This window comes from Lithobates pipiens, unplaced genomic scaffold (assembly GCF_037356315.1).
Source record: "Lithobates pipiens isolate NorthernLeopardFrog02 unplaced genomic scaffold, aLitPip1_a1.2 Scaffold_16, whole genome shotgun sequence".
Classification (NCBI taxonomy): Eukaryota; Metazoa; Chordata; class Amphibia; order Anura; family Ranidae; genus Lithobates; species Lithobates pipiens.
The window spans coordinates 124,843,711-124,870,668 of record NW_027507748.1 but is presented as its reverse complement, the minus strand read 5'-3'; the positions used below and the strand labels follow the sequence as shown (position 1 = coordinate 124,870,668).

At 46.2% G+C, this 26,958-nt stretch overlaps 1 protein-coding gene across 4 annotated transcripts in view; it reads right to left on the bottom strand.

Annotated features, from left to right (window-relative positions):
• Nucleotides 1-26,958, bottom strand: part of SPAG5 (sperm associated antigen 5) — a 191,205-nt gene that overhangs the window by 125,225 nt on the left and 39,022 nt on the right. For all 4 annotated transcript variants that reach the window (XM_077480426.1, XM_077480428.1, XM_077480427.1 and 1 more), the window contains 2 exons: nucleotides 7,625-7,808; nucleotides 1,741-1,860 (listed from right to left, as the gene is read on the bottom strand). In XM_077480426.1, coding sequence (XP_077336552.1) covers nucleotides 1,741-1,860; nucleotides 7,625-7,808 — 304 coding nt within the window. The remainder of the gene's footprint in view (nucleotides 1-1,740; nucleotides 1,861-7,624; nucleotides 7,809-26,958) is intronic.

Here is a 26,958-nt window from a genome sequence, read left to right as displayed (position 1 = left end):
TGAAAGAATTGTGAAACGCTTTAGTTAAGATAACGATAATGATTCTTGACTATTAATTGTGCAGCTCTAGACAACACTGAAGAAATTACACTTTGCTATAATGTAGTAGTGAGAGTATACAGCTTGTATAACAGTGTAAATTTGCTGGCCCCTAAAAATAACTCAACACACAATCAATGTTTAAACTGCTGGCAACAAACATGATTACACCCCTAAGTGAAAATTTCCAAATTGGGCCCAATTAGCCATTTTCCCTTCCCTGTGTCAAGTGTCTGATTAGTGTTACACGGTCTCAGGTGTGAATAGGGGGCAGGTGTGTTAAATTTTGCTTTATCGCTCTCAATCTCTCATACTGGCCACTGGAAGTTCAACATGGCATCTCATGGCAAAAGAACTCTCTGAGGATCTGAAAAGAATTGTTGCTCTACATAAAGATGGTCTTGGCTATAAGAAGATTGCCAATAGCCTCAAGCTGAGCTGCTGCACGGTGGCGAAGACCATACAATGGTTTAAAAGGACAGGTTCCTCTCAGAACAGGCCTCGCCACAGTCGACCAAATTTGAGTGCACATGCTCAGCGTCGTATCCAGCGATTGTCTTTGGGAAATAGACATATGAGTGATGCCAGCATTGCTCCAGAGGTTAAGGGGTGGCAGTCAGCCCATCAGTGCTCAGACCATACGCCTCACACTGCATCAAGTTGGTCCGCATGGCTGTCATCCCAGAAGGAAGCCTCTTCTAAAGAGGATGCCCAAGAAAGCCAACAAAACACTTTGCTGAAGATGAGCAGACTAAGGACATGGTTTACTGGAACCATGTCCTGTGTAAACTTATTAGGTTCAGATGGTGTCAAGTGTGTGTGTGGCAACCAGGTGAGGAGTACAAAGACAAGTATGTCTTGCTTGCAGTCAAGCATGGTGGTGGGAGTTTCATGGTCTGGGGCTGTCGACATTGGAGAACTACAGTTCATTGAGGGAACCATGAATGCCAACATGTACTGTGACTAAAGCGAAGCATGAGCCCCTCCCTTTGGAGACTGGGCTGCGGGACAGTATTCCAACAGAATGACCTCAAACACACCTCCAATACGACCACTGCCTTGCTAAAGAAGCTGAAGGTAAAGGTGATGGACTGGCCAAGCATGTCTCCAGACCTAAACCCTATTGGACATCTGTGGGGAATCCTCAAATGGAAGGTGGAGGAGCACAAAATCTCTAACATCCACCAGTGATGTTGTCATGGAGGAGTGGAAGAGAACTCAAGTGGCAACCTGGGAATCTATGGTGAACACCATGTCCAAGAGGATTAAGGCAGTGCTGGAAAATAATGGTGGTCACACAAAATATTGACACTTTGGGTCCAATTTGGACATTCCCTTAGGGGTGTACTCCCTTTTTTTGCCAGATGTTTAGACAGTAAAGGCTAGGTGTTCAGTTATTTTGAGGGGACAGCAAATATACACTGTTATACAAGCTGTGCACTCACTACTTTACAAAGTAGCAACATGTAATTTCTTCAGTGTTGTCACATGAAAAGATATAATAAAATAATTACAAAAAATGTTAGGGGTGAGCTTTAATTCTCTACATAGCCCTATGTATTCAAAGACGTCAGGATTTTCTTTTGAACGGAGCAGTGGTTACAATAAGAATTATATGCTGGAGAGAACTACACTTCAGAGAACCTGTTTCTTCGCACCAGGTAAGCAAGCAGCATTACATGTGCATCAATGTGTGCTTACCAAGGATTCAGTGGCTTCTTGGAGAACTTCTTGTAAACGCTTTTCATCCTCATGGCAGCGTTGCAATGACTGCTGTCTACTTAGTGTTTGAAAATATAAATTGCGGTAATAACGTTCCTCCTAAAAGAAAAAAAAAAAATTATATATAAAGAGATGTTTCCCCCAAATTGAAGTACAGACCTAGCCAGCCAACACTTTTTTGCTATCTGCATACTATTCAGTCAGGATTTGCCTTTTTTTATTCTTTACCATAGGGACATTGCACATTCAATTCTTCACTGAGGGATGAGTAACCTGGTCTATTCAAAAAGGATGCAGGTTTTGATACCTGTCCCACATGTCCCTCGCAGCCTCTGGGTTCTCAAAGCTCCCTGGGAAAGGGTAACGAAAAGCTTACATGTAGTATGCACCAGACACTTGCAGTCAGGGCTAGGAACCAGGGGATACTGGGGCATAGAATCAATTCCCTCCCTGGGTACAGTCACTATAGGGACCAGCTCTACCGGGGCCATGAACCATTCTGTGCCACTCTATGAAGAGTGGGGGGGGGGGGCAGGGGGGACACCACTAGGGCCTTCAGGGACAACTACTCAGCTGAACCTATAGAACATCTAGCTGGTCCACACAAGGTTCTGTTGTACAGGATCCAATGGCAACATTACAGGCCTACCCCACGTGTCCAATATGGGGTCTGGAAACCATTCCTCTTGGCAGAATCTTTACGCAACAGATGCAGATCATAGTCTTCTAATTTCCAGGTGGAAAATGTGAGACATAAAATAGCTAAAACAAATCTGTGCAGAGACTGCACAGACATGACCATCACTTAAGACACTAGCAAAAAAAAAAAAAACAGGATTTTTAAAACAGCTTACCTGTAAAATCCCTTTCTTTGATGTACATCAGGGGACACGGTGCCATAGTAGTTACTATGTGGGTTAATAGGCCACCTTTAGGTGATGGACACTGGCACACCCTAAGACCAGAAGTGCACTCCCTATATAACCCCTCCAATTACCGGGAGTACCTCAGTTTTGTAGCCAAGCAATACAAGTGTATACCAAGAAGAGAGGGACCTCTGTGTCCCCTGATGTACATCAAAGAAAAGGATTTTACAGGTAAGCCGTTTTAAAAATCCTGTTTTCTTTTCATACATCAGGGGACACAGAGCCATAGTAGTTACTATGTGGGATGTCCCATAGCAATGGCAAATGAAGGGAGGGAGACAACAAAAAAGTAGGGCAAAAAGAGGCTAGAGGACTCATACTGCAGCACACTACGCCCAAAAGCAATATCCTCATGACCTTTAACATTGAAATTGGTAAAATCTGGTAAACGTATGAAGACCAAGTTGCAGCCTTACAGATCTGAGCCATAGAGGCCTGATGATGCACAGCCCAAGAGGCACTAACCGCCCTGGTTGAGTGTGCTTTAACATGAAAAGGAGGAATTTTCTTCTTTAAGCCATAAGCTTGAACAATCACTTGACAAATCCACTTGGAAATCGTGGACTTTGATGCCACCTGTGTCCTTTTTGGACCTTCTGGCAATACAAAACAAAACATCTGTTTTGCGAATCTGAGTGGTCGCTTTTAAATAGACTGATCGCTCTTACTACACCAAGGGAATGTAGTGCCTTCTCTTCCCTAGATTGAGACTCTGAGAAGAAAGAAGGTAGAATAATATCCTGGTTTAACTGAAAACCTGTCACCACCTTTGGTAGGAATTTAGGATGAGGACGCAAAACCACCTTATACTTATGTACGATCAAATATGGCTCTTTACAAGACAGAGCCACTGGTTCCGATACTTTTCTAGCAGAAGAAATGGCAACCAAAAGATTTTTTCTTGTCAAAAGAACCAAGGGAATTTCCTGTAAAGGCTAAAAAGGCTGATTCTGTAAAGCCGATAAGACCAAAATTTAGATCCCAAGAATTTAGAGGCGCCTTGATAGGTGGATTGATCCGTGTTATCCCCTGTATAAAGCTACGCACCAGAGAGTGGGCTGCAAGAGGCCGTTGAAAAAACACTGACATGGCCGAGATCTGGCCCTTGATAGTACTCAAGGCCAGCTTCATTTCTAATCCCATTTGCAGGAAATCAAGGATCCTACCCATGACATACTTTCTGGGGTGGAAACCCTTGGATCCACACCAAGAAACATATGCCTTCCAGACTCTATAGTAAAGGATTCTGGAAGCCGGCTTCCTGACCTTAACCAAAGTAGACACTACTGAAAAAGATAGTCCTTTAGAATGTGTGTTTCAATAGCCAAACCGTTAAATTTAGTGTCCGTAAGGTAGAATGGAATACCGGACCTTGTGAAGGTCTGGCCAAAATGGCAGCGTCCAAGGGACTCCTACCGCTTTATGATCTCGGTAAACCAAGATCTTCTGGGCCACCAGAATCACCTCCTTTCGTTCCTGCTTGATCCTGTGAAGAAGGCGCGGAAGTAGCAGAACTGGAGGAAATGCATAGATCAGTGAAAACTGATCCCATGGGAAGACTAATGAGTCTGTTCCGCATGCTAGTGGATCCCTCGTTCACGACACAAAGTTGTCGACTTTGAATCTGGACGCGAACAGGTCCACGTCCGGAATACCACATCTCTGACATATCGCTAGGAAGATGTCGGGGTGAAGAGACCATTCCCCTGGAAATAACTATTGCCAACGCAAGTAGTCTGCCTGCCAATTTTCTATTCCCGGAATGAAAATCGCTGATGGCCGGAAAACATTCCTTGCCTAAGCTAGAAAATGATTCACCTCTTTTTGGGTTGCACGACTTTGCACGTCCCCCTGGTGATTTATGTAAGCCAGAGCCGTAGCATTGTCAGATTGAATCCTGACAGGACAAGAGCCTGAGCGTCCAGCATTCTAGGGCCAGATGTACTGCCCGAATCTCCGAAATGTTGATAGGAAAGGTCCTTTCTGACTTGGACCATCTCCCCTGGACAGAATCTCCTTCCAGAAATGCTCCCCAGCCTAGAAGGCTGGCATCTTGTCAGGATACTGGCAGAAAGGATTTCCCCTTTTGGAGGTTGTTGGATATCAACCACCAATTTAGGCTCCGACGTACGTCGGGGGATAAGCGTATTGGAAAATCCAAAGCCTGAACCAGGCCGACAGGAGGGTGTTTTGTAGCAGTCTTAAGTCAAACTGTGCGTAAAAGATGGCCTCGAAGGAGGCCATCATTTTCCCCAACAATCTCATGCACAGCTGAATGGAAAGATTTTTCTTTGCTTTGACAAGCTGAATTAGTCCTATAATGGAACCGATTCTTGTCTGGGGTAAGAATACCTTTTTCTGTACGGCATCTATAACCAGCCCCAAGTACTGTAGTCCCCATGTTGGTTTTAAGGAGGATTCTTCTAGGTTGAGTATCCAACCCAGAGATTCCAGGTAGTTTACAGCTGTGACTAGACTTTGGTTTAGACCAGAGACTGAATGATCTATTAAAAGTAGATCATCTAAATAGGCTAAGACATTTATGCCCCGAGCCCTTAATCTGGCTAAAGGAGGCGCCAGAATTTTTGAGAATACCCATAGTGCGGTGGCTAGACCGAATGGCAGGGCCACAAACTGAAAATGATTTTCTATCCAATTTCTGGTGAGTGGGAAATATTGGCACGTGGAGATATGCATCCTTGATATCGATTGAAGCCAAAAGCTCCCCTCCTTGCAGGATGGAAACAGCCGATCGGATTGACTCCATGCAAAAGGACCGGATATTTAAGTGCCGATTCAGATCTTTGAGATCTAGAATGGATCTTACCTCTGTTTGGTTTTGGAATTGTGAAAAGGTTTGAATAAAAAACTGTGCCCTGTTCCTCTAACGCAGGGATATGCAATTAGCGGACCTCCAGCTGTTGCAGAACTACAAGTCCCATGAGGCATAGCAAAACTCTGACAGCCACAAGTATGACACCCAGAGGCATGATGGGACTTGTAGTTTTGCAACAGCTGGAGGTCTGATAATTGCATATCCCTGCTCTAAGGGAACCTCTGATATCACCAGCTGGGATAAGAGATGATCCAGAGCTAGAAAGACTTCTTTTTCTCAGGATCCCTGGGAACATTTCATTTTAGAAAACAAGGAGATGGAAATGCTTGGAACTCTAGTTTGTAACCTAGAGAAACTGAGGAAGCCATCCACATGTCTTGACATTGTTCCTGTCAAATCTTTGAAAATTGCCTTCCCCCCATCCGAGCGAGCGGGGGCGCCCCTTCATAAGGAGGATTTAGCATTCTGCTTTGTGGGCTTTCTGCAGATCTTTTAATGGCCAAGCCACAATGACATCACTCCCGTGCATGCGGGTGGGAGTCTTGGCCATGGCACACAGCTCTGAAGGAATGACATGGGTGTGCTGTTCCTTCAGAGCATTTGCGTTGGTGAAGTCACTGGCTTCTGCTCGCAAGAATATCTCCTAAAAGTGCACATTTTACTTGGAGGTAAGCTTTATTATAAGCTTACCTGTAGGTGAAAACAAACAAGTGTTTACTATCATTTTAAGGGTGTCCCTTCAGGCTCTAGTAGTTCTTTATATGCCGACAATCGCTGAGAGTGCAGGCAGCAAAAGAGCTCATCTCAACTCCATAGAAGACAATGGGGAAAGAGAAGAAGTCCCAGGATCTGTACATCACACAAACCCTCATGTAAAGAGTGGAAGCGGCCTCAGCCTAGAAACTTCATCCAGGCCACAACCCCGACATGAGGGGGCTTAGTCACGGGAGTCTTCACATGAGTGTTTTGTGGATATCTGGTGTAAACTGCTCCTCACTGACTTACCTTAGAGCATGAGCCATTGGCTCCTGTTGCTGTCCATCAAATCCTGTGAGGCGGGAGCGAGAGGGTGGCACCGAGCCATGCTGTGCATCTATTGATGCACACAGTCCAGGGTAGTAGCATGCCTGCACCACTGTGCCCATAGCACATGGCTTGCTATGAGGGCACTCAAAACCGATAGTGGACCCCCAGAAGAAGAGGCAGCTCTGTGCAATACCATTGTACAGAGGAGGCAAACATAATGTTTATCATTTTAAGAAAAAATAAAAGCATGCCTTTACAACTACTTTAACTCTGTTAAAACGGTTATATAGGGTTTTTTTTTTTTTTTTTACTTTTACCTACAGGTAAGCCTATAATAAGGCTTACCTGTAGGTAAAAAAAAAAAAAAAAATCTCCTAAACCTGTATGGTTTACGAGCTATTCCACTCGCAATAAGCCGCATGCGCACAGGGTATTTTCAGCTGGAAGCCCGGCAGATGTCGGACTTTGCCTGAAAGAAATCTCCAGCACGCACGTGTGGGAGTGACGATATCGCGGCTCCGGACCCTCACAGCGCCGGAGCAGCGATAGCCGGAAGACACGCCGAGGGAACATGTCCGCTCCCTCGGCGTGGATCGGGCGAGATGTTGGGGGCTCGTTCTAAGGTATTTCATAATGAGCTAGTATGCGGTGCATACTAGCTCATTATGCCTTTTTCCTTGCAGTTCAAAAAAATAAAAAAATAAAGTGTTAGCTAGTTTACTCCCGCTTTAAGTAGATTGTTCAAATCTAGTGTACAAATGACAGAGGCAATCTGGCAGCGCAGGACAGACAGGCAAAATGCTCAGTCCCCTATTACCATAAAAAAATGCATCAGTCCAGTTTTTACCGGGAGGATTTTCCTTTGATGGAATTTCCAGAAAAGAACTAGGAAAGGTAAGCTGCAGTTTTTAAAATATTTCCTAAAGTTTTGCTATCTGAATCAGAACATAGAAAAAATATTAAGTAGATTTTTTTTTTTTTTTTTTTTTTTGCATCCAAATTAAAATCACACCATACACACTTTTAAAAAGTAAACAAAAAAAAAAAAAAAAAAAAGTGTAGTCTAAGAACTTACTTCACTGTCATACATTACACACGTCTGTGTGGAGGCCTCTCTCTGTTCAGATGGTTTAGATGCGACAGTTCTTTGTTGCCAGTCTTGGAGTTGACGAGAAAGCACTTCAACAACAATTAACGTTCCTTCCAGGCGATGTATTAGTTCTTCCCGAGATGCTTGGCAAAAGGTCTCCTTAGAAAAACTAAAGACAAACCACTAAGAAAACAATGCAGGCACAGGGGTTGGATTTTCTAAAACTAAAGAATCTGGTGCAGCTCTTCATAGAAACCAAAACGCTTCCAGGTTATATCATCAAAGTCTAATTGAACAAGCTGAAGTTAAAAGCAGATTTTAATATATATATATATATGTTTTTTTTTTAGTGAATAAAAAGGCGATCGTTGCAATATTTTATGTCTCACGGGATTTGCGCAGCTGTCTTTCAAACATAGTTTTTTGGGGAAAAGGGACACTTTAATGAATTGGGGGGGGGAGGGGGGAGGGGGACCACTAAAAAAACAGTAAAGTTAGCCCAATTATTTTGTATAATGTGAAAGATAATGTTACACTGAGTAGATAGATACCCAACATGTCATGCTTTCAAATTGCACACACTCGTGGAATGGCAACAAACTATGGTACCTAATCTCCATAGACAACACTTTCAAAAAAAATGTAATGCCTACCAGGTTAGAGTTTCAGAAGAGGCCTTTTGCCAGAATTATTGCTCTCACTCTGACGATCTCGGCGATACCTGATGTGCGATTTGAACACCATTTACATTTGGGGGTGTAACTTACATATGCGTTTTCTTTGCTGCGTGAGCGCTTTAACCGGTTCCTGACCAGCTGCCGCAGATATACTGTGGCAGGTTGGTCCGGCTGCACGAAGCGTCATAGCTACATACGCCGCTCGTGCAGCCGACTGGGGTGCACTTGCGCGCACCTCCCCCGCAACCTTTCGGATTCGATCAGGATCCGATCAATCCCAATGCCAATGATGCCTGAACCTGATGATCGGTCCTGACGAATAAGATCCATCCTCTGCCGTCTAAGTGTAAGCACTGACAGGGGAAGTGATGTCATCTCTCCTCGTGTCAGTCTTTTTCATTCCAGACCGATGAGAAAAGACATTACAGAGTGAGTTGCACCAACACTACACTGACACCAGGTCACGTATGCACACAATTCACCCCCCGATCACCCACCCAGTTAACCCCGTCACCACCTGCCACTGTGTCACCCAATACAGCAATCAGATTTTTTGACTGCTGTACTGGTGTCAGTGACACAAATAAGCGTTAGGGCAATTACTAATAGCCCCAGATAGGTCTAGGGACCCCTCCCCACCCCCAATAAAAGGTTTAACCCCTTGATTACAGTGGTCACAGGGTATAAAGGTCACGGGTGGCAAAGTTTAGCTAGATTTTTTTATAGCATCAGGGCACCCGCTGTATTTTACCCAATAAAGGTTTAACCCCCTGATCACCCGGCGAGTGATCAAAGTTAGGTTTTAGTGTCAGATAGGGTTTGCGTCGCCCAAGGCAGCGTCAGATTAGTGCCAGTAGTGCCAACACCCTCGCAATAACCATACACCTCCCTTTGGGATCAGCCCAGATACCTGCTAGCACCTGCGTTTAGTCCCTCTGCCCAGCCCAACCACGTGCATTATCAATCGATCACTGTCACTTACAAAACACTAAGCACAACTGCAACGTTCGCAGAGTCAGGCCTGATCCCTGCAAAAACCAACAGTTTTTTTTGGTAGTGTTTGAATCAGTCACAATCAGGAGCTTTTTTACCTGTGAGTCTTGCTACTGTACCAGTAAATTTAGAGACCAAAATGTAAAATCTAAGGTACAGTAGTGAAGAGGCCTTCACGTTTCTGAGCATGACAGATAGTGAAGAGGAAGTCACTCATCTGTCAGATTCCGGCTCAGAATACGAACCGGTAGACAGCAGCAGCACCCTGACAGATAGACGACAGAGTTGTGGTCTCTGCCAAGATCAGGCGTACCAGACGCCATCCATCTGCTGTCATTGAGGTGCAAGAACCGTAGGTCACTCGTATGGAGCAGAGAGCCAGTACTAGCGCCGCTCATCCTTCTGGTGAACTGGCAAGGACCATTGGCCTAGTACATCCTGGTCGTACATCCAGCACTGCAGTAACACTTGGTGACGTGGTGAGTCCACAAGTGCAGTTCATGCTGGCAAGCACGAGTAGTGTCCCGCTGACACTAAGAAGACATACACAGGCCTGTCGTGCCCATCGTGCCCTTCCTGCTGCATTCGCCAATTCTACTTGGGAGTCCACTTCTGAAGCACTTCCCCCATTCACTGGCCAACCCGTCATACAGGTGGAGTTGATTTTACGTCACTTGATTTTTTTTCGCTGTTTTTCACAGAAGATCTCTATAGATGTATTGTGAACCAAAGCAATTTGTATGCTGGTCAATTCATCGCCGCTAATCCCCAGCTGACAATTGCCAGAGATTGGAGACCTATTACGGTCTCCGAATTTAAGACCTTCGTCAGCCTGTGCCTCCTCATGGGCATAACTAAAAAGAGTGAGTTGCAGTCATATTGGTCCACTGACCTAATTCACCATACACTTGTGTTCTCTGCCGCCAGGACATGATACGAGCAGATCTTGCGGTTCACGCACTTCAATGACAATGAACTGTCGTCCTCGGGGTGACCCTGGATTTGATCGGCTCTACAAAATTCAGCCCCTTGTAAACACTTGAACCAACATTTTGCAGCCTTGTTTACTCCCAATCAAGTTGTCTGCATTGAGGAGTCCATGATTAGGTTTTCTGGCCGCTTGTCTATCAAACAGTATCTTCCCAGCAAGCGTGCCAGATAGGGGGTCATGATGTATAAAGCTCTCTGACAGGGCCACAGGCTATATATATATATTTTTTATTGGTTAAAAGATAGTCACGTAGAGCCAGAGAACTTCCAAGACTACATAGGAAGCACTGGTAAGATAGCGTGGGAGTGGGTGTCACCCTTATTCGGAAAGGAGTACCACTTGTATGTGCACAATTACACGAGCGTGCCACTTTTTAGTCACCTATTTGATTATGTAATTGGCGCATGTGGCATTGTGCGATCCAAATGCCGGGGCTTCCCCCAACAGCTTGTAGAATCCCGACGTAGACGGGGTGAGAGGCTGCTTGAAGTTTAATAATTTGTTAGCAGTGAAGTGGAGGGATTCACAGAATGTTTTCGTTCTGTCCTCGCTTCACACAGACACGGCAGTCCAAATTCCTACGGCGACTGGTGTCGTGGAGAAACCCCTCTGTGTCCACGAATACAACCTTAACATGGGAAGGGTGGAACTCAATGACCAGTTGTTGGCACCATACCCAATTTCCCGTAAGCCCAGACGGTGGTACAAAAAAAATAGGATTTTTTGTACTCACCATAAAATCCTTTTCTCTGTAATTCGACCGACACAGCTCCTCTCAGTTATTGGGTTGTTTGGCCTATTACTAGGAGACACCAAGCATTAGTTGTAACACAACACTCAGAACTCTTAGTTCCGCCCAGGGGGCGGTCCCATGGGCAACAACCCTCCAGTCTGCCAGACAGACCTCAGTATGTCAACAAGCAGTAAAACGTAAAGATAAAACTGAGGGGCGGGTGCTGTGTCGGTCGGTGACTATAGGAGAAAAGGATTTTTTACGGTGAGTACAAAAAATACAATTTTCTCTTATATTCACCGACCGACACAGCTCCTCTCAGCCATTCAGACGTCCCCAAGCAGTGCCAAACAAGGGTTGGGAAAAAAGCATAGAAACTTCATCCACTATGGTAAGTGGGAACTAGTGAATGTTTACCCACAAAAAACAGTGCGTGGAAAAAAAAAAGACCACAAAAACCAGGGTACCCTCAAAAGGAGTGACTACCCATAACCGCACCAAAAACTGCGGAATGTAATGCCACAGCGCATTAACTTAACGGTACTGTGTTTTTATTGAAAAAAAACAGGAAAAAAAGAAAAATTTATTGCATATTCAATTGCAACTATACAACCACCAGAAAAACTTTGCGGACAAAACAGGCATCAGACAATGCACTGACGTCTACCTTGTAGCACTAGGTAAATGTGTGGACAGACAAGGTCGCCGCTTTACACACCTGAGCGACAGACGCTTGGTGTCGGAAGGCCCAAGATGTTCCTATTGCCCTTGTGGAGTGGGTCGTGACCGGAAAGGGAGGCCCGTGCCCCTTCAAGGTTGTAGGCTTGTACTACAATCTGATCCACCTGGAAATGGTGGCCGACGAGACCGCCATGCCTTTCTTGGGATCAGCCACCGAAACAAACAGTGAGTTTGACTTCCGAAAGGGAGCCGTGACAAATACACCTTCAGAGCACGAACCATGTCCAGAGCGCGAATGGCCACCTCCTTAGGGTGCTTCGGCTTAGGACACAGAGATGGTAATACAATGTCCTCATTGATATGAAAAGCCGAGACCACTTTGGGTAGAAAAGATGGTTGCGGACGCAACACCACCTTATCCTTGTGGATAACCAGATAGGGCGAGACCCTCCTGACCAATGTGATGGCCACTAGAAAGATCACTTTCTGGGAAAGAGTCAACAGCAGAATCTCCCTGATATTTTCAAATGGCGGTTTTTGAAGCGCAGACAAAACCAGGTTCAAATCCCATGGGGGTAACGGTGGACACACCGGAGGGACTACATGTCGTACCCCCTGAATGAAGGTACTCACCAAGGACTGAGAGACGCCAGGGGTCGCTGAAAAAAAAAAATAAAAAAAAAATAAAAGACAGCCAAGGCTGAAATTTGCCCCTTAATGGTGCTTAACGCCAATTTCTGGTCTACTCCTTGCTGAAGAAACAGCAGGATCCTGGATATAGAAAAGGAGCTTGGATGCCATCATTTCTCCTTACACGTGGAGGCCTTCCAGGAACGATGGTATATCTTCCGGGAAGAAAATTTTTGTGCTCTTAACATAGTTGGGATCACCGAGTCCAACAGAACCCGGTTCCTCAACACCTTGCTCTCAACAGCCATGCCATTAAAGCCAGCGATGGTAAAGCAGTATGGAGAATTGGACCTTGAAACAGAAGGTCCTCTCGCAACGACAGTCGCCAGGGAGCGTCTGCCACGAGACGCACCAGGTCTGCATACCAAGGATGCTGAGGACAATCCTGGGCAACCAGTATCATTGCCCCTTCACCCTGCTTACCCCCCCTTTTCTTTACCACTTTACCCTCCTCCCCCCTCCCTTTCCCTTACCCCCCAATCCCAATAAAAACTGTTGATTGCTAGGACTTTATCGTACTATTTACCCAGTTTTCTTACTAAAGACTGTCGGCCCTGGGAGTGGCCCCGGCTGGGCTTTCCACTATGAGAAAGATGCTCAGTCATTGACGAAGGCCCTTCTGGGTCGGCCTAGAGGGGACCACTCCGGGAGCTGCTTTAGCATAAAAGGAGAGTACTGAGCGGGAGGATCACAGAAGAAAGTTGATATTATGGCCTTAGTTAATCTAGGACTGATACTAATGTAATACGATATGCTACCAAATGTCTCCCACGATGTGCCGAATGTATTTTTAGATGCTATAGAGAACTGGGTGACTTTTGTTTTTTACAGTCTGCCTCTGTATTACCTGCAATCCGTAAATAAAGAATAAAAAAAAATAAAAAAAAAAACACCTTCTGTAATGAAGCCTCTTGTAAGAGTTCAAATAGTGCTCTCGAAAGACCCTGTAAAACCGTCAACAAATCCCAGCTGGGAAAGTCTTTAAGGGCTACCGGTCTACTTCGAGCGAGAGCCCTAAAAAATCTAGAAATTAAAGTTTCTTTTGATAAAGTCTTTTCAAAGAAAACGGATAAAGCCGCCACCTGAGTCTTCAGAGTGCTGGGTGCTAGCCCCTTCTCCATTCCTTCATGGAGTAACTCCAGAACGGACACCGTGCTCTTGACTTTGAGTTCTCTGTATCTACACCAGGAGTTGAACTTGTTCCAGACTTTCATGTAAATTGCCTGTGTAACTGCTTTCCTGTTGGATAGGAGGGTTTTTACCACCTTATCTGAGAGCCCTTTTGCTTTTAAGAGGTCCTCCTCAGAAACCAGGCAGTTAGCTGTAGGAGTTCTACCTCTGGATGATTTACTGTCTCCTGGGACAATAGATCTTTCCTGGGTGGAAACCTCCATGGAGGTTTCGAGGCTAGATTTCGAAGCCCCGCAAACCAAGGTCTTTTTGGCCAAAAAAGGAGTGACTAGTATTAAGTCCATCCTTTCCTCTCTGAATTTCCTCAGAACTAGTGGAATTAGGGGAAAGGGGAGAAAAGCGTAACACAGCTGGTAATGCCAAGGGTGGGCAAACGCATCCAGCCCTACTGCTACATCCCCTCGGTGAATAGAAACAAATCTGTCCACCTTTGAAATTTGCTGGCTGGCAAAAAAATTTCCGCCTGCTTAGGAGGTCTGCAAATAAGTTCTGAGAACCCTTCAGATGAACTGTCGATAGTGAGGCCGTATTCTGCTCTGCCCAGGTTAGCAAAGAATTGGCTAATTCCATCAAGCCCCTGCTCCTGGTTCCCCCCTGCTTCATTATGTAGGTTACCGCAGTTGTGTTGTCTGATAACACCTGGACATGGTGACCTCTCAAAATCTTCTGAAAGGCCAACAAACCCAGAAAGATCGCCTTCAGCTCCCTCCAGTTGGACGATCTTTGGGCTTCCCATTTGGACCAGACCCCCTGAGACGTTTGACCATCCAGGTGGGCCCTCCAACCCCAGGCACTTGCGTCCGTCAGTCGCTTGTCCATGGGAAAGGGCCACGCCAGACCCCTTGAAAGATTTGCTTGGTCTCTCCAGCACCAGAGAGCCCTTTTCGTCTTTGTAGAGATCCTTAACTGCTTTTCCAGAGGATCCTGATGGGGCCAGCTTGACAGAATCTCCCTCTGAAGAGGTCTGGAATGGAACCTGGCCCATTGAATAGCTGCCGTAAGCAGGCCCAGGACCGCCATAGCTGACCTGACCGAGACTGCCTGGTTGCCCTGTATCTGTTTTACAGCTAGCTGTATGTTTTCCTGCTTCTCTAGCAGCAGGAACACCTTCTGGAGAACCGAGTCTATTGTATAGCCCAGAAACTTCATCTCCTGTGAGGGGACCAGATTTGACTTCTCCAGGTGCAGAAGCCACCCCAGATTTTTGAGGGGAGACTGGGATGTCTGGAGATTGACTAGGACTTACTCCCTGGATTGCGCAAAAAATAAAAGGTCGTCCAAATAAGGGATGACTGAAATCCCCTTTAGCCTCAGGGGCTCCAGAGCCTCTGCCATAATTTTTGTAAAGACTCTGGGAGAGGACGAGAGTCTGAATGGCAGAGCCCTGAATTAGAGGTGCCACACCTAACTCCCCAGATTCAATGGCAGGCGATGAATGAGTATATGAAGATAGGCATCCCTTAGATCCAGGAATGCCATAAAACAATTCAGGGTCAACAATTTTGCGATGGAAAAAATTGTATCCATTCTGAAATGTTTGTACCGTATAGACCCATTCAGAACCTTTAAGTTCAGGATCAGATGGTACTTCCCTGAGGGTTTCCTCACCAAAACTATATGGGAGTAAAAACCCCTGCCCTGCTGATTTACTGGGACTTGGATCAAGACCTCTTGCTGTATCAGCTCCTGTAATAAGAGTCATTGCAGAGGCCGTCTCCTGATCCTTCGGCAAAGCCATCACATAGAACCTGCACCCCTGAGCGATTAAGATTTTCACAAACAAATTTGGGGACAACCTGTCCCACTGTTCGTGAAAAGCTGACAGTCTCCCCCCCCACTGGGGAGAGATTGTCACTTGCTCTTAGAGGTCTGTTCTGGGGGAGATCTAAAGAGAACTCCATCCCTGCCTCTACCTCTCTGTGAACCCCACCGGCTCTTACGATCCTGGTCTTTTTTATGGGACTGTTGAAGAGCACGAAAATTGTTCTTGGTAACCTGCTTTTTCTTGGCTGGAAAGGCCTTTTTATCAGCCGTCCTATCCAGCACTGACTCTAGATCGGGGCCGAAGAGAAAGTCACCTGAAAAGGGCAGACTACACAGTTTGACCTTAGAGGCTGTGTCCCCTGTCCATGTTTTTAGCCAAATTGCCCTCCTGACTGAATTCACAAGAGCCGAAGACCTGGCGACTAGCTTAGCAGACTCTGCTGATGCGTCTGACATATTTGACTGCATTCAAAATTAGTGGAAAAGACTTATGCCACGTACACACGTAGTGGACTCTCCGACGGACTTAGTCTGGCGGACTTCCTGCCAGACTGTCCGTCCGACTTGCCGAACGGGCTACTTGCCCACACACGGCACTTTTTTAGCAGACTAATACGGCGTACTAAGACCGCCGTACTTTTGAAATGAACGGACTCGCCCACACACGCGGAGGAAAGTCCGCTCATTTCGAGCACGTCTCCAGGTAGGCGGGGCCCGCAAAGCAGACGTCGCTGGCCCCGCCACCTGGTATGGACTTAAAGGGTAACCCCAACGCCGAAAAAAATAATAAAAAACGTCGTGGGGGTCCCACCCAGGTCCACATCAGACCCTTGTCCAAGCACGCTACCCGGCCGGCCAGGAAATGGGGGAACGAGCGAGCACCCTCCCACCCCCTCCGAGCCGTACCAGGCCGCGTGCCCTCAACATGGGGGGGTGCCTTGGGGAAGGGGGGGCCGCGCGGCCCCCCCACCCCAAAGCACCTTGTCCCCATGTTGATGAGGACATGGGCCTCTTCCCAACAACCCTGGCCGCTGGTTGTCGGGGTCAGTGGGCGGGGGGCTTATGGGAATCCGGGAGCCCCCCTTTAATAAGGGGGCCCCGGATACCGGCCCCCCACCCTATGTGAATGAGTATGGGGTACAATGTACCCCTACCCGGAGAGAGCGTTGAGTCAACATCTCCAGGAGAAGGAGAAGAAGAAGAACGGATGGCGGCGACAGAAGAGCGGGCCACCGCCTGTAAAAGAGCTATAAGAAGGTGCGGTGGCCCGGCAAAAGAACCGAAGAGGGGGACAAGACCCCCGAAGTCGGAAGAAGAGGCCGGCGGCGAGGAAGAAAGCCGGGCTCCTCCACCAGCAAAAGAGCTACAAGAAGATAGCGGAGGAGTCCGACGAGAAGACCCCCGAAGACGGAAGACCCCCGGAGCTGTGCAATAAACTATTTTTACCCTGTGTTGTGTTTTTTTTGTACTTTATTTTACAGGTGAATGGGTAGGGGTACATTGTACCCCATACTCATTCACATAGGGTGGGGGGCAGGTATCCGGGGGCCCCCTTATTAAAGGGGGCTCCCGGATTCCCATAATTCCCCGCCCGCAGACCCCCGACAACCAACGGCCAGGGTTGTCGGGAAGAGGCCCTTGTCCTCATCAACATGGGGACAAGGTGATTTGGGGTAGGGGGGCCGCACGGCCCCCCTTCCCCAAGGCACCCCCCATGTTGAGGGCACGCGGCCTGGTACGGCTCAGGAGGTGGGGGCCACTCGCTCGTCCCCCCCCTTTCCTGGCCGGCCGGGTAGCGTGCTCGGACAAGGGTCTGATGTGGACCTGGGGGGACCCCCACGCCGATTTTTTTTGGCGTTGGGGTTCCCCTTTAAGTCCATACCAGGCGGCGGGGCCAGCGACGTCTCCTTCGCGGGCCACGCCTACCTGGAGACTCGCTCGAAATGAGCGGACTTTTCTCCGGGCGGTAAAAGTCCGCTCATTTCAAAAGTACGGCAGACTGGTATACACACGGCCGGATTGTCCGCCGAAATGCGAGTCCGGCGGGAAGATTGAAGTGCAAAACTACTTTCTAAGTCCGCCGTTCTTTCGGGTCAAAAAAGTATGCCGGAGGCTACACACGGGGGGATTGTCCAGCGGACTTCAGTTTGCCGGACTTTTCCACCCGCTTGTTTGATCGTGTGTACGCGGCATAAGAGATCTTTGCGGGCGTCTCGCTTCTACATGGCTCTTCAGTTTCTCCACTCAGCATTCCAGGTTCCTAGCCACCACCGTAGCAGCCATGGCTGGCTTCAGACTGACTGACGCTGCATCCCAGGATGGAGTCAGCTTTCTTGATCATTGGGTCTTTTAGGATCCCCATATCCTCAAAAGCTAGATCCGTTCGCCTAGATACTTGAGAGAAAGCTGCATAGACTCTGGGTTTCTTGTTCCACACCTCAGAATCCTTATCCTCAAAAGGAAACCTCTTGAGGGCCTTGGAGAAAAAAGGGGCTTTTTCTGGGTCTTTCCACTCTTTTTTCACTGTATCCGAGAGGACCCTATGGACTGGAAAAACTCAGTTTTGTTTCGTCCAACCCCTGGTACATTTTGTCGTGAATCGACAGCTGTACTTTTTCCTCCTGAATTTCTAGAGTCGTGTAGATTGCCCTTCGGATATCATCTACCTCCTCTAGTGATAGCTTATACCGAGAGCCCCTGCTATCTTCTTCCTCTTCAGAGTCCCTGATGGAGACAAGAGTACTACCCCCTTCGTCGCCATAATCTCCGGTCTCAACGAGGATGCCCTGGGACTAGGTGGCAAGTTCTGAGGCTCGGTCTGCCCGGAAGGGTTTTGTATTAAGATGGATCTGACCGAACTCAATGAGTTTGTCAGTTCCTTAACCGAGGAAAATAATTCCTTATACTGCTGGGATGTTTCCTCTTCCACCAACTGCTTGATACAAACTCTGCACATTGCCTTCTGCCACGAGTCTCTAAGGGGGTTCTTGCAAGAAGAACATTTCCTCTGGCTTGGTTTAGACTTTCCTAGTGACCTTTCCTGAAATGACACAGTTTAAGCTCACTAGGTGCTTAACTAAAAGCTCCCTAATACCAAGCCAGTGCAGAGACCCACCACCAAACAGACCACTAGTGAGACCCCTGAACTATGCTGCAGGATCCGAGAGAAGTCAACTCTGATCCTGCAGCAACAGACCCCTCGAGAAGGGGGGAAACATCAAGAAAACACCACAAGGATAGCCCAATAGTATAGCAGAGGGTGCCGCTGCACCTTACCTACCTGGGCTGGACCGGCGCCTGCCTCCGCCATTGCTGTCTTGCACTCTTCCATTCAGCCAAGTGGGACAGCTTCTTGCCATTCAGTACCGCTATTCGTTTGAATTTTCCCGGCCGCCGCGTCATCAGGGCTGGCCGGAAGCGGAAGCACATGGTCACCTGACCCGCCCCTTGGTCCCTGCGTTCCAGGCGCTTGAACCACGGCGCCACGCCCCCTCAGAGCGCCCGAGCGTCACCGGAAAGTACGCTGTCGCCGGCCGGGACCTGGCGCCGAGAATGGAGCCATAGTGCTGACCTGCAGCGATCTCCGCCAGCAGCAGAGCCCTCCCTGCGGTGTCCAGCGGACACCAGGCACACAACGCCGTCACCCTGAGGGTCCACGCTCCCGTGAGATGGAGCTCCAGGAGACCTCAAGATGGCCGCCGGAAGGGCGCCATGCGGTGACAGAGCAAAAACATAAAAACGTGCTAACAGTCAGAACAACCTCCATAAACTTGTTTTGGGACCCCAGACCTGGACCAGGACTAACGCCAGCCGCACAGAGCTCCCACAGGTGAGAAACAGCGACCCACACACACACACACCGCCCGCAGCGCATGCAGACACCCCCCTCAGAGGGGGGAAGGAGGGGTGATAGGGACTTGGGAGAGAAGATAAGGTGGTGGTGGCCCCCGAATCAATCCCCCAGGAAATGCCCAGCTGCTCACCCCACCGAAGCAGGGAGAGCCGTACTTACCAGTCCTGAAGAGCTGGGAGACATTCCATCACAGACCTACTCCTGCGCAATTACAGGGTAGCTGTTGGCCTCGGTATACTGTGATCCAGACATCAGTAGCCCGGTCATATGTATACCCCGGAGCATTGAAGCTCACCGACCACCTCTGGAGCGGAGGCATGTCGTGGCCTGCCGAGCCTTAGCTGCGGCCTGCTCGCGCTCGATGGCTGACTGGGGAGACTACAAGGATATCATTAACCAGCCTGTCACCCAGCCGGCAGTTGATAGATCACAGAATCTTGCGCAAAAAGCAGCAAACCTGCAGCAAAAATATGGACCGAGAGGCCCGCAGGGTTTCCTAAAATATAGGCAAATGTAGGCAAAATAAAAACTGAAGCTGCTGGGAGCAGGAGGAGCACTGGGCCCACCCCCCTGGGGCGGGATTAAAGTCCTGTGTATTGTATAAAAATTTTGCCTAGTTTCTCCTAATGCCAGGCTATACAACCCATTTAGTTACAGAGAGGAGCTGTGTTGGTCGGTGAATATAAGAGAAATTGAGTTTATTACATTTTTTTTTTATATAAACAAAGTGGAAAATATCATTTTTTTCAAAATTGTTGGTCTTTTTGTGTTTATAGCGCAAAAAATAAAAATAAAAATCGCAGAGGCAAATCAAATACCATAATTTTGCTTGGGTACAACATTACATGACCGCGCAATTACCAGTTAAAGCAGCGCAGTGCAAAATTTTAAAAAGTCCTCTGGTCATTGAGCTGCCAAATCCTCCAAGGCTGAAGTGGTTAAAATATTTAATTTTTTTTACATTGTGCCAAAAAATAATTTAATAAAAATAAAAAAATAAGACAACAGTAAAGTTAGCCCAATTTTTTTTTTATATTGTGAAAGATAATGTTACCCGAGTAAATCGATACCCAACATGTCATGCTTCAAAATTGCCCCCGCTCATGGAATGGGGACAAACTTTTACCCTTTAAAATCTCCACAGGCGACATTTAAAAAAATTCTACAGGTTGCACGTTTTAAGTTACAGAGGAGGTCTAGGGCTAGAATTGCTCTCACTCTACCAATCGCAGCAATACCTCACATGTGTGGTTTCAACACCGCTTTCATATATACGTTCGCTTCTGCACGCAAGCTTGGCGGGACAGGGCGCGTTTCAAAAATTCTTTTATTTTCTTATTTTAACTTTTATTTTTATTTTTTTCACTGTTCTTTTCAAAAGAAAAAAAAAAAATGTGTGTCACTTTTATTCCTATTACAAGGAATGTAAAAATCCCTTGTAATAGAAAAAAGCATGACAGGTCCTCTTATATATGAGATCTGGGGTCAGAGAGACCTCACATCTCATATTTACACTAAAATGCAATTTTAAAAAAAATAGTCATTTGAAAAAAATAAAATAAATAAAATGTCCCTCTAAGAGCTATGGGCAATGACTTGGAGACAGGTGGGGGGCTGGGGGCTATCTTCCCTTCACTCGTCTACATATCAGGCCAGGGACAGGTCCAGATCGCTGTCACGGACCTGGCGCCTAACTTTTTTAGCTGGCTCCTAGATTCCAAGCAAATTTGTCAACCCCTGCATTAGTTTATCTTTATAAACTTTTGTGTAAATAATAATTTAATTACCAGTAATCTGGTTCTTCCCCCCACACACAACCATAGATTAGTGTCTTCTAAATTGAAGAGGACAACCATGATGACAATGCACATAGTCATTTGGTTACAAGAATGCTGGAAAAAAAATAAAAAAAAAATAAAAACAATCTTAAAGACAAAAAGTGCTAATCTAGCATTTTTTTTTTATTTTTCTGAAAATGGCAGGTTTTTTCCCCCCTAAAAAAAAAAAAAAAAAAAACGAAAGAAAAACAAAAACAAAAAAAAAAACAGGGTTTTTGCCTCGAGATTCAAAATTTACCGGACATTTTCCATCCCTAGGAGTGTTCGGGACCCCAAATCCCTACTTTACACTTAAAAGCATTCAGAGCGTCAAAATCGGTCTGTCATACTGCTGGGAAGAGCGGCAGATAACAGTCAAGCGGCTTTTACCCGTACCGGTTGTTTTAACTAAAAAGCCAACCGCTGGCTCTAAAAAAACGGCACTGGAGTGATGCTTGCAGTTCCAGGCATTACCCCAGTTAACCCCTTCAAGCAAAGAACGCAAATTTGCATACGGTTGGGGCGAAGGGGTTAAAGTCGGATCCGAAGTCACAGGGAAAAGTCAAATCAGAAGTCATGTAATTTTCGTGTCAGATCAGTGTGATCATGGCCTTGATAAGGAGAATTGTGGTCACTTTGATTCTGCTGAATAGTTGCACGTAGACCAGTCTGATAGACAGAATCATAAAAAACTTTGCATATCTGTATCATACTGCTCATAAATCATGTTTGCATGGACCTACTTTCAAGCATAGATAATTAAAAAAATTATAGATTTTTTTTAATTCAACGTAAAATTATTTTCTTTGCATTCATTAACCTCCCTAGCGGTATTCCCGAGTCTGGCTCGGGGTGAGATTTCAGTACCATAAGCGGTATTCCGGAGCCAGACTCGGGATCCGATCGCAGGATCCATGTAGGGGTTTACTTACCTTGTCCTCTGGATCCAGCGCTGTGATCAGCGAGCCACCGTGTCTCGCTCGATCTGTCACAGTGCCGAGCTCCATTCCCCACGAGTGTTGCAACACACTGGGACGGAGTTTGGCGCCAAATTCAAAAAGTTAAGAAACCGTATAGATACAGTACTGTAATCTGTAAGATTACAGTATACTGTATCAAATAATTACACATCCCTTTTGTCCCTAGTGGTTTGTTCAGTGCCCTGCATGCAGTTTTATATTATAAATACTATTCTTTATGTCAGGAAACTGGAGATTGTCCATAGCAACCAAAAAAATTACAGTTTACATCAAAAGTGCCTTTAGACCAGCTAGAAAACAGCAATAATAAATTAGAATCACTTGCAGAATTGAGCGATAGTAAATCGTGGGGAAATTTGTCATCAAAAACTAAAAGTTATTACAATGACAATTCTGCAACTCGGCACATTTCAGTGTTTTTGATTTGATTACATTATCGAATAATATAAATTATATATATATATATATATATATATATATATATATATATATATATATATATATATATATATATATATATATATATATATGATTTCGTATATCAAATTTTAATCATACCCAGGATGTCTATTAGACTCTTGTTTGGACGGATTTAAGAGAATTATTTCAAAGAATTACAGGCAATATACAACAATATAAAATGCCAAATTTCCATGCAAAATAATGGTACCGCTTTCAGCACCTAAAATCTGAAATAATCATACCGCCAGGGAGGTTAGGCGTTCAGCCCCAGAGGATTTGGCTGGCCAAAGACCAGAGGACTGTCTGCGATTTGGCACTGTGTCGCTTTAACCGACAATTGCACGGATGTGCGACGTGGCTCCCAAAATTTCTTTTGGTGGTATTTGATCTCCCCTGCGTTTTTTATTTTTTGTGGTATAAACAAAATAAGAGCGACAATTTAAAAAAAAAAAAAAAAAAAACACAAAAATAACTTACACTATAACAAATATCCCCAAAAGATATTAAAAAACGTTTTTTTCCTCAGTTTAGGCCGATACGTATTCTTCTACATATTTTGGTAAAAAAAAAAAAAAAAAGCGCAAACACAAAAAAATAGGTGATAGTTTTAGGTTATTTTTATATAAAAAAAAAATGTGTACTAGTAATGGCAGCGATCAGCGATTTTTACCGTGACTGCGACATTATGGCAGACACATCGGACAATTTTGACACATATTTGGGACCATTGACATTAACCAGTTGCCGACCGCCGCACGCCGATGTACGTCGGCAGAATGGCACGGGCAGGCATAAGGGCTTACATGTACGTCCCTTGCCTCCCGCGGGTCGGGGGCCCGATCGGGCCCCCGCCCGGTGCCTACGGCGGTCGGTATTCGTTCGGGAGCGATCCCGGACGAGGGGACGGCCATTCATTCATGGCCACCCCCTCGCGATCGCTCCCGACGAATAGAAATCCCCCGTGACATCACTTCCTCTCCTGTAATGTAAACACAGGAGAGGAAGTGATGTATTCTCTCCTCCGTGTCGGTATTTTTCGTTCCGACACGGAGGAGAGCGGACCGGTGAGTTGCACCAACACTCTACACACACAGTAGAACATGCCAGGCACACTCACACCCCCCCTTTACCCCCCGATCACCCCCCAATTACCCCTGCCCCCCAGTCACAGTGACACCAATGTAATTTTTTTTTTTTTTTTATTTATTTTTTTTTTTTGCATTGGTGTCATTTGTGACTGTAATAAATGTTAGGGCAGTTAGGATTAGCCCCCTTTAGTTCTAATGTACCCCCCTAACCCCCCCAATAAAGGTTTAACCCCGTGATCACCCCCCGTCGCCAGTGTCACTAAGGCTGGGTTCACATTGCAGCGGTTTATGAGAACGAATGTGATTCGCACCGCACTGCAGTGCAAATCACATCCGATCTCTGTGCGATTCGAGTTCAGCCATTCGCCGCACCCGCCACACCCGCCGCAAATTCGCACGGGACCCTTTTTTGGCCCGCAGCAGAATCGGATCGCATGGGTGTTCACACCATGCGATCCGAGTTTGCAGATCGCACTGCGATATGCGAACTGATCTGGGGGTGTCAGTAACATTTCACTGACACTCCCAGCAGTTCGCATAGGGCAGTGTGAACTGCCGCCGGGAGGCATGCGATGCGGGAACCCGCCGCGAATTCGCGGCGTTTCCGCATCGCTCCAGTGTGAACCCAGCCTAATAAGCGATCATTTTTCTGATCGCCGTATTAGTGTCACAGGTGACGCTAGTTAGGCAGGTAGGTATTTAGGTTCGCCGCAGCTTTTTATAGCGCCAGGGACCCCCATATACTACCGCATAAAGCCCCCTGATTGCCCCCTAGTTAACCCTTTCACCAGTGATCACCATATAACTGTTACAGGTGACGCTGGTTGGTTAGTTATTTTTTTATAGTTTCAGGGCACCCGCCATTTATTACCTAATAAAGATTTAACCCCCTGATCACCCGGCGGGTGTCATTTGTGACTAATAACTGTTAGGGCAGTTAGGGTTAGCCCCCTTTAGTTCTAAGGTACCCCCCCTAACCCCCCCAATAAAGGTTTAACCCCGTGATCACCCCCCGTCGCCAGTGTCACTAAGGCTGGGTTCACATTGCAGCGGTTTATGAGAACGGATGTGATTCGCACCGCACTGCAGTGCAAATCACATCCGATCTCTGTGCGATTCGAGTTCAGCTATACAGATAGTATGGCTGAATTCGTGTCGCACCCGCCGCAAACTCGCACGGGACCCTTTTTTTGGTCCGCAGCAGAATCGGATCGCATGGGTGTTCACACCATGCGATCCAAGTTTGCAGATCGCACTGCGATATGCGAACTGATCTGGGGGCGTCATTAACATTTCACTGACACTCCCAGCAGTTCGCATAGGGCAGTGTGAACTGCTGCCGGGAGGCATGCGATGCGGGAACCCGCCGCGCATTCGTGGCGTTCCCGCATCGCTCCAGTGTGAACCCAGCCTAATAAGCGATCGTTTTTCTGATCGCTGTATTAGTGTCACAGGTGACGCTAGTTAGGCAGGTAGGTATTTAGGTTCACATTAGGTTTAGCTTTTTATAGCACCAGGGACCCCCATATACTACCGCATAAAGCCCCCTGATTGCCCCTAGTTAACCCTTTCACCAGTGATCACCATATAACTGTTACAGGTGACGCTGGTTGGTTAGTTATTTTTTTATAGTTTCAGGGCACCCGCCATTTATTACCTAGTCTCACTAGTGTACCCCTAAATTTAGGGGTGTCTACTTTCCAAAATGGGGTCATTTGGGGGGGGTTTGTGCCATCTTGGCATTTTATGGCCTTCAAAACTGTAACGCCCTTAGAAAGCCTGAAGGCGGTGCTTGGTTTTCGGGGCCCCGTACGCGGCTAGGCTCCCAAAAAGTCCCACATATGTGGTATCCCCGTACTCAGGAGAAGCAGCAGAATTTATTTTGGGGTGTCATTTCACATATGCCCATGGCATGCGTGAGCAATATATCATTTAGTGACAACTTTGTGAAAAAAAAAAAAAAGTTTGTAATTTTCCCGCAACTTGTGGCAAAATATAAAATATTCCATGGACTCAACATGCCTCTCAGCAAATAGCTTGGGGTGTCTACTTTCTAAAATGGGGTCATTTGTGGGGGTTTTGTGCCATCTTGGCATTTTATGGCCTTCAAAACTGTAATAGGTAGTGAGAAGTGAACTCAAAAATTTACGCCCTTAGAAAGCCTGAAGGCGGTGCTTGGTTTTCGGGGCCCCGTACGCGGCTAGGCTCCCAAAAAGTCCCACATATGTGGTATCCCCGTACTCAGGAGAAGCAGCAGAATTTATTTTGGGGTTTCATTTCACATACGCCCATAGCATGTGTGAGCAATATATCATTTAGTGACAACTTTGTGTAAAAAAAAAAAAAAAAATTATTTTTTTTGTCATTATTCAATCGCTTGAGGCAAAAAAATAAAATATTCAATGGGCTCAACATGCCTCTTATCAATTTCCTTAGGGGGTCTACTTTCCAAAATGGGGTCATTTGGGGGGGTTTTGTACTGCCCTGCCATTTTAGCACCTCAAGAAATGAGATAGGCAGTCGTAAACTAAAAGCTGCGTAAATTCCAGAAAACGTACCTTAGTTTGTAGATGTGACAACTTTTGCGCAAACCAATAAATATACAATTATTGACTTTTTTTTTACCAAAGACATGTGGCTGAATACATTTTGGCCTAAATGTATGACTAAAATTGAGTTTATTGGATTTTTCTAATAACAAAAAGTAGAAAATATCATTTTTTTTCAAAATTTGCGGTCTTTTTACGTTTATATCGCAAAAAATAAAAATCGCAGAGGCAATCAAATACCATCAAAAGAAAGCTCTATTTGTGGGAAGAAAAGGACGCAAATTTTGTTTGGGTACAACATTGCATGACCGCGCAATTACCAGTTAAAGCAGCGCAGTGCCAAAGTGTAAAAAGACCTCTGGTCATTTACCAGCAAAATGGTCCGGTCTGAAAGTGGTTAATACATAGATCAATGCTATAAAATTGCATTGATTACTGTAAAAATGTCACTGGCAATGAGGGGGTTAACCAGGAGGGGGCGCTGCAGGGGTTAAGTGTGTCCTAGGGAATGATTCTAACTGTGGGGGGGGGGTGGGCTAGCTGTGACAACACTGATCACCACTCCCGATTACAGGGAGCCATGTAATCATGGGACAGAGTTAGGCTAATATTCATTTGCTACTGGGAAGTCCCAGAGAAATACCCTTTAAGGGAGAGAGACACCCTGCCAAACAAAAGCCATCAGACCTTATACAGCAGCCCGCAGTACACTGCGACCAAAAGCCGAATCCTCAGCTGCTCGAACATCCACTTGATAACATTTTGTGAACGTGTGCACTGAAGACTAGGTGGCAGCCTTACAAATCTAAGCCCCAGATACCTGATGGCAAAAAGCCCAGGAGGTGCCTAC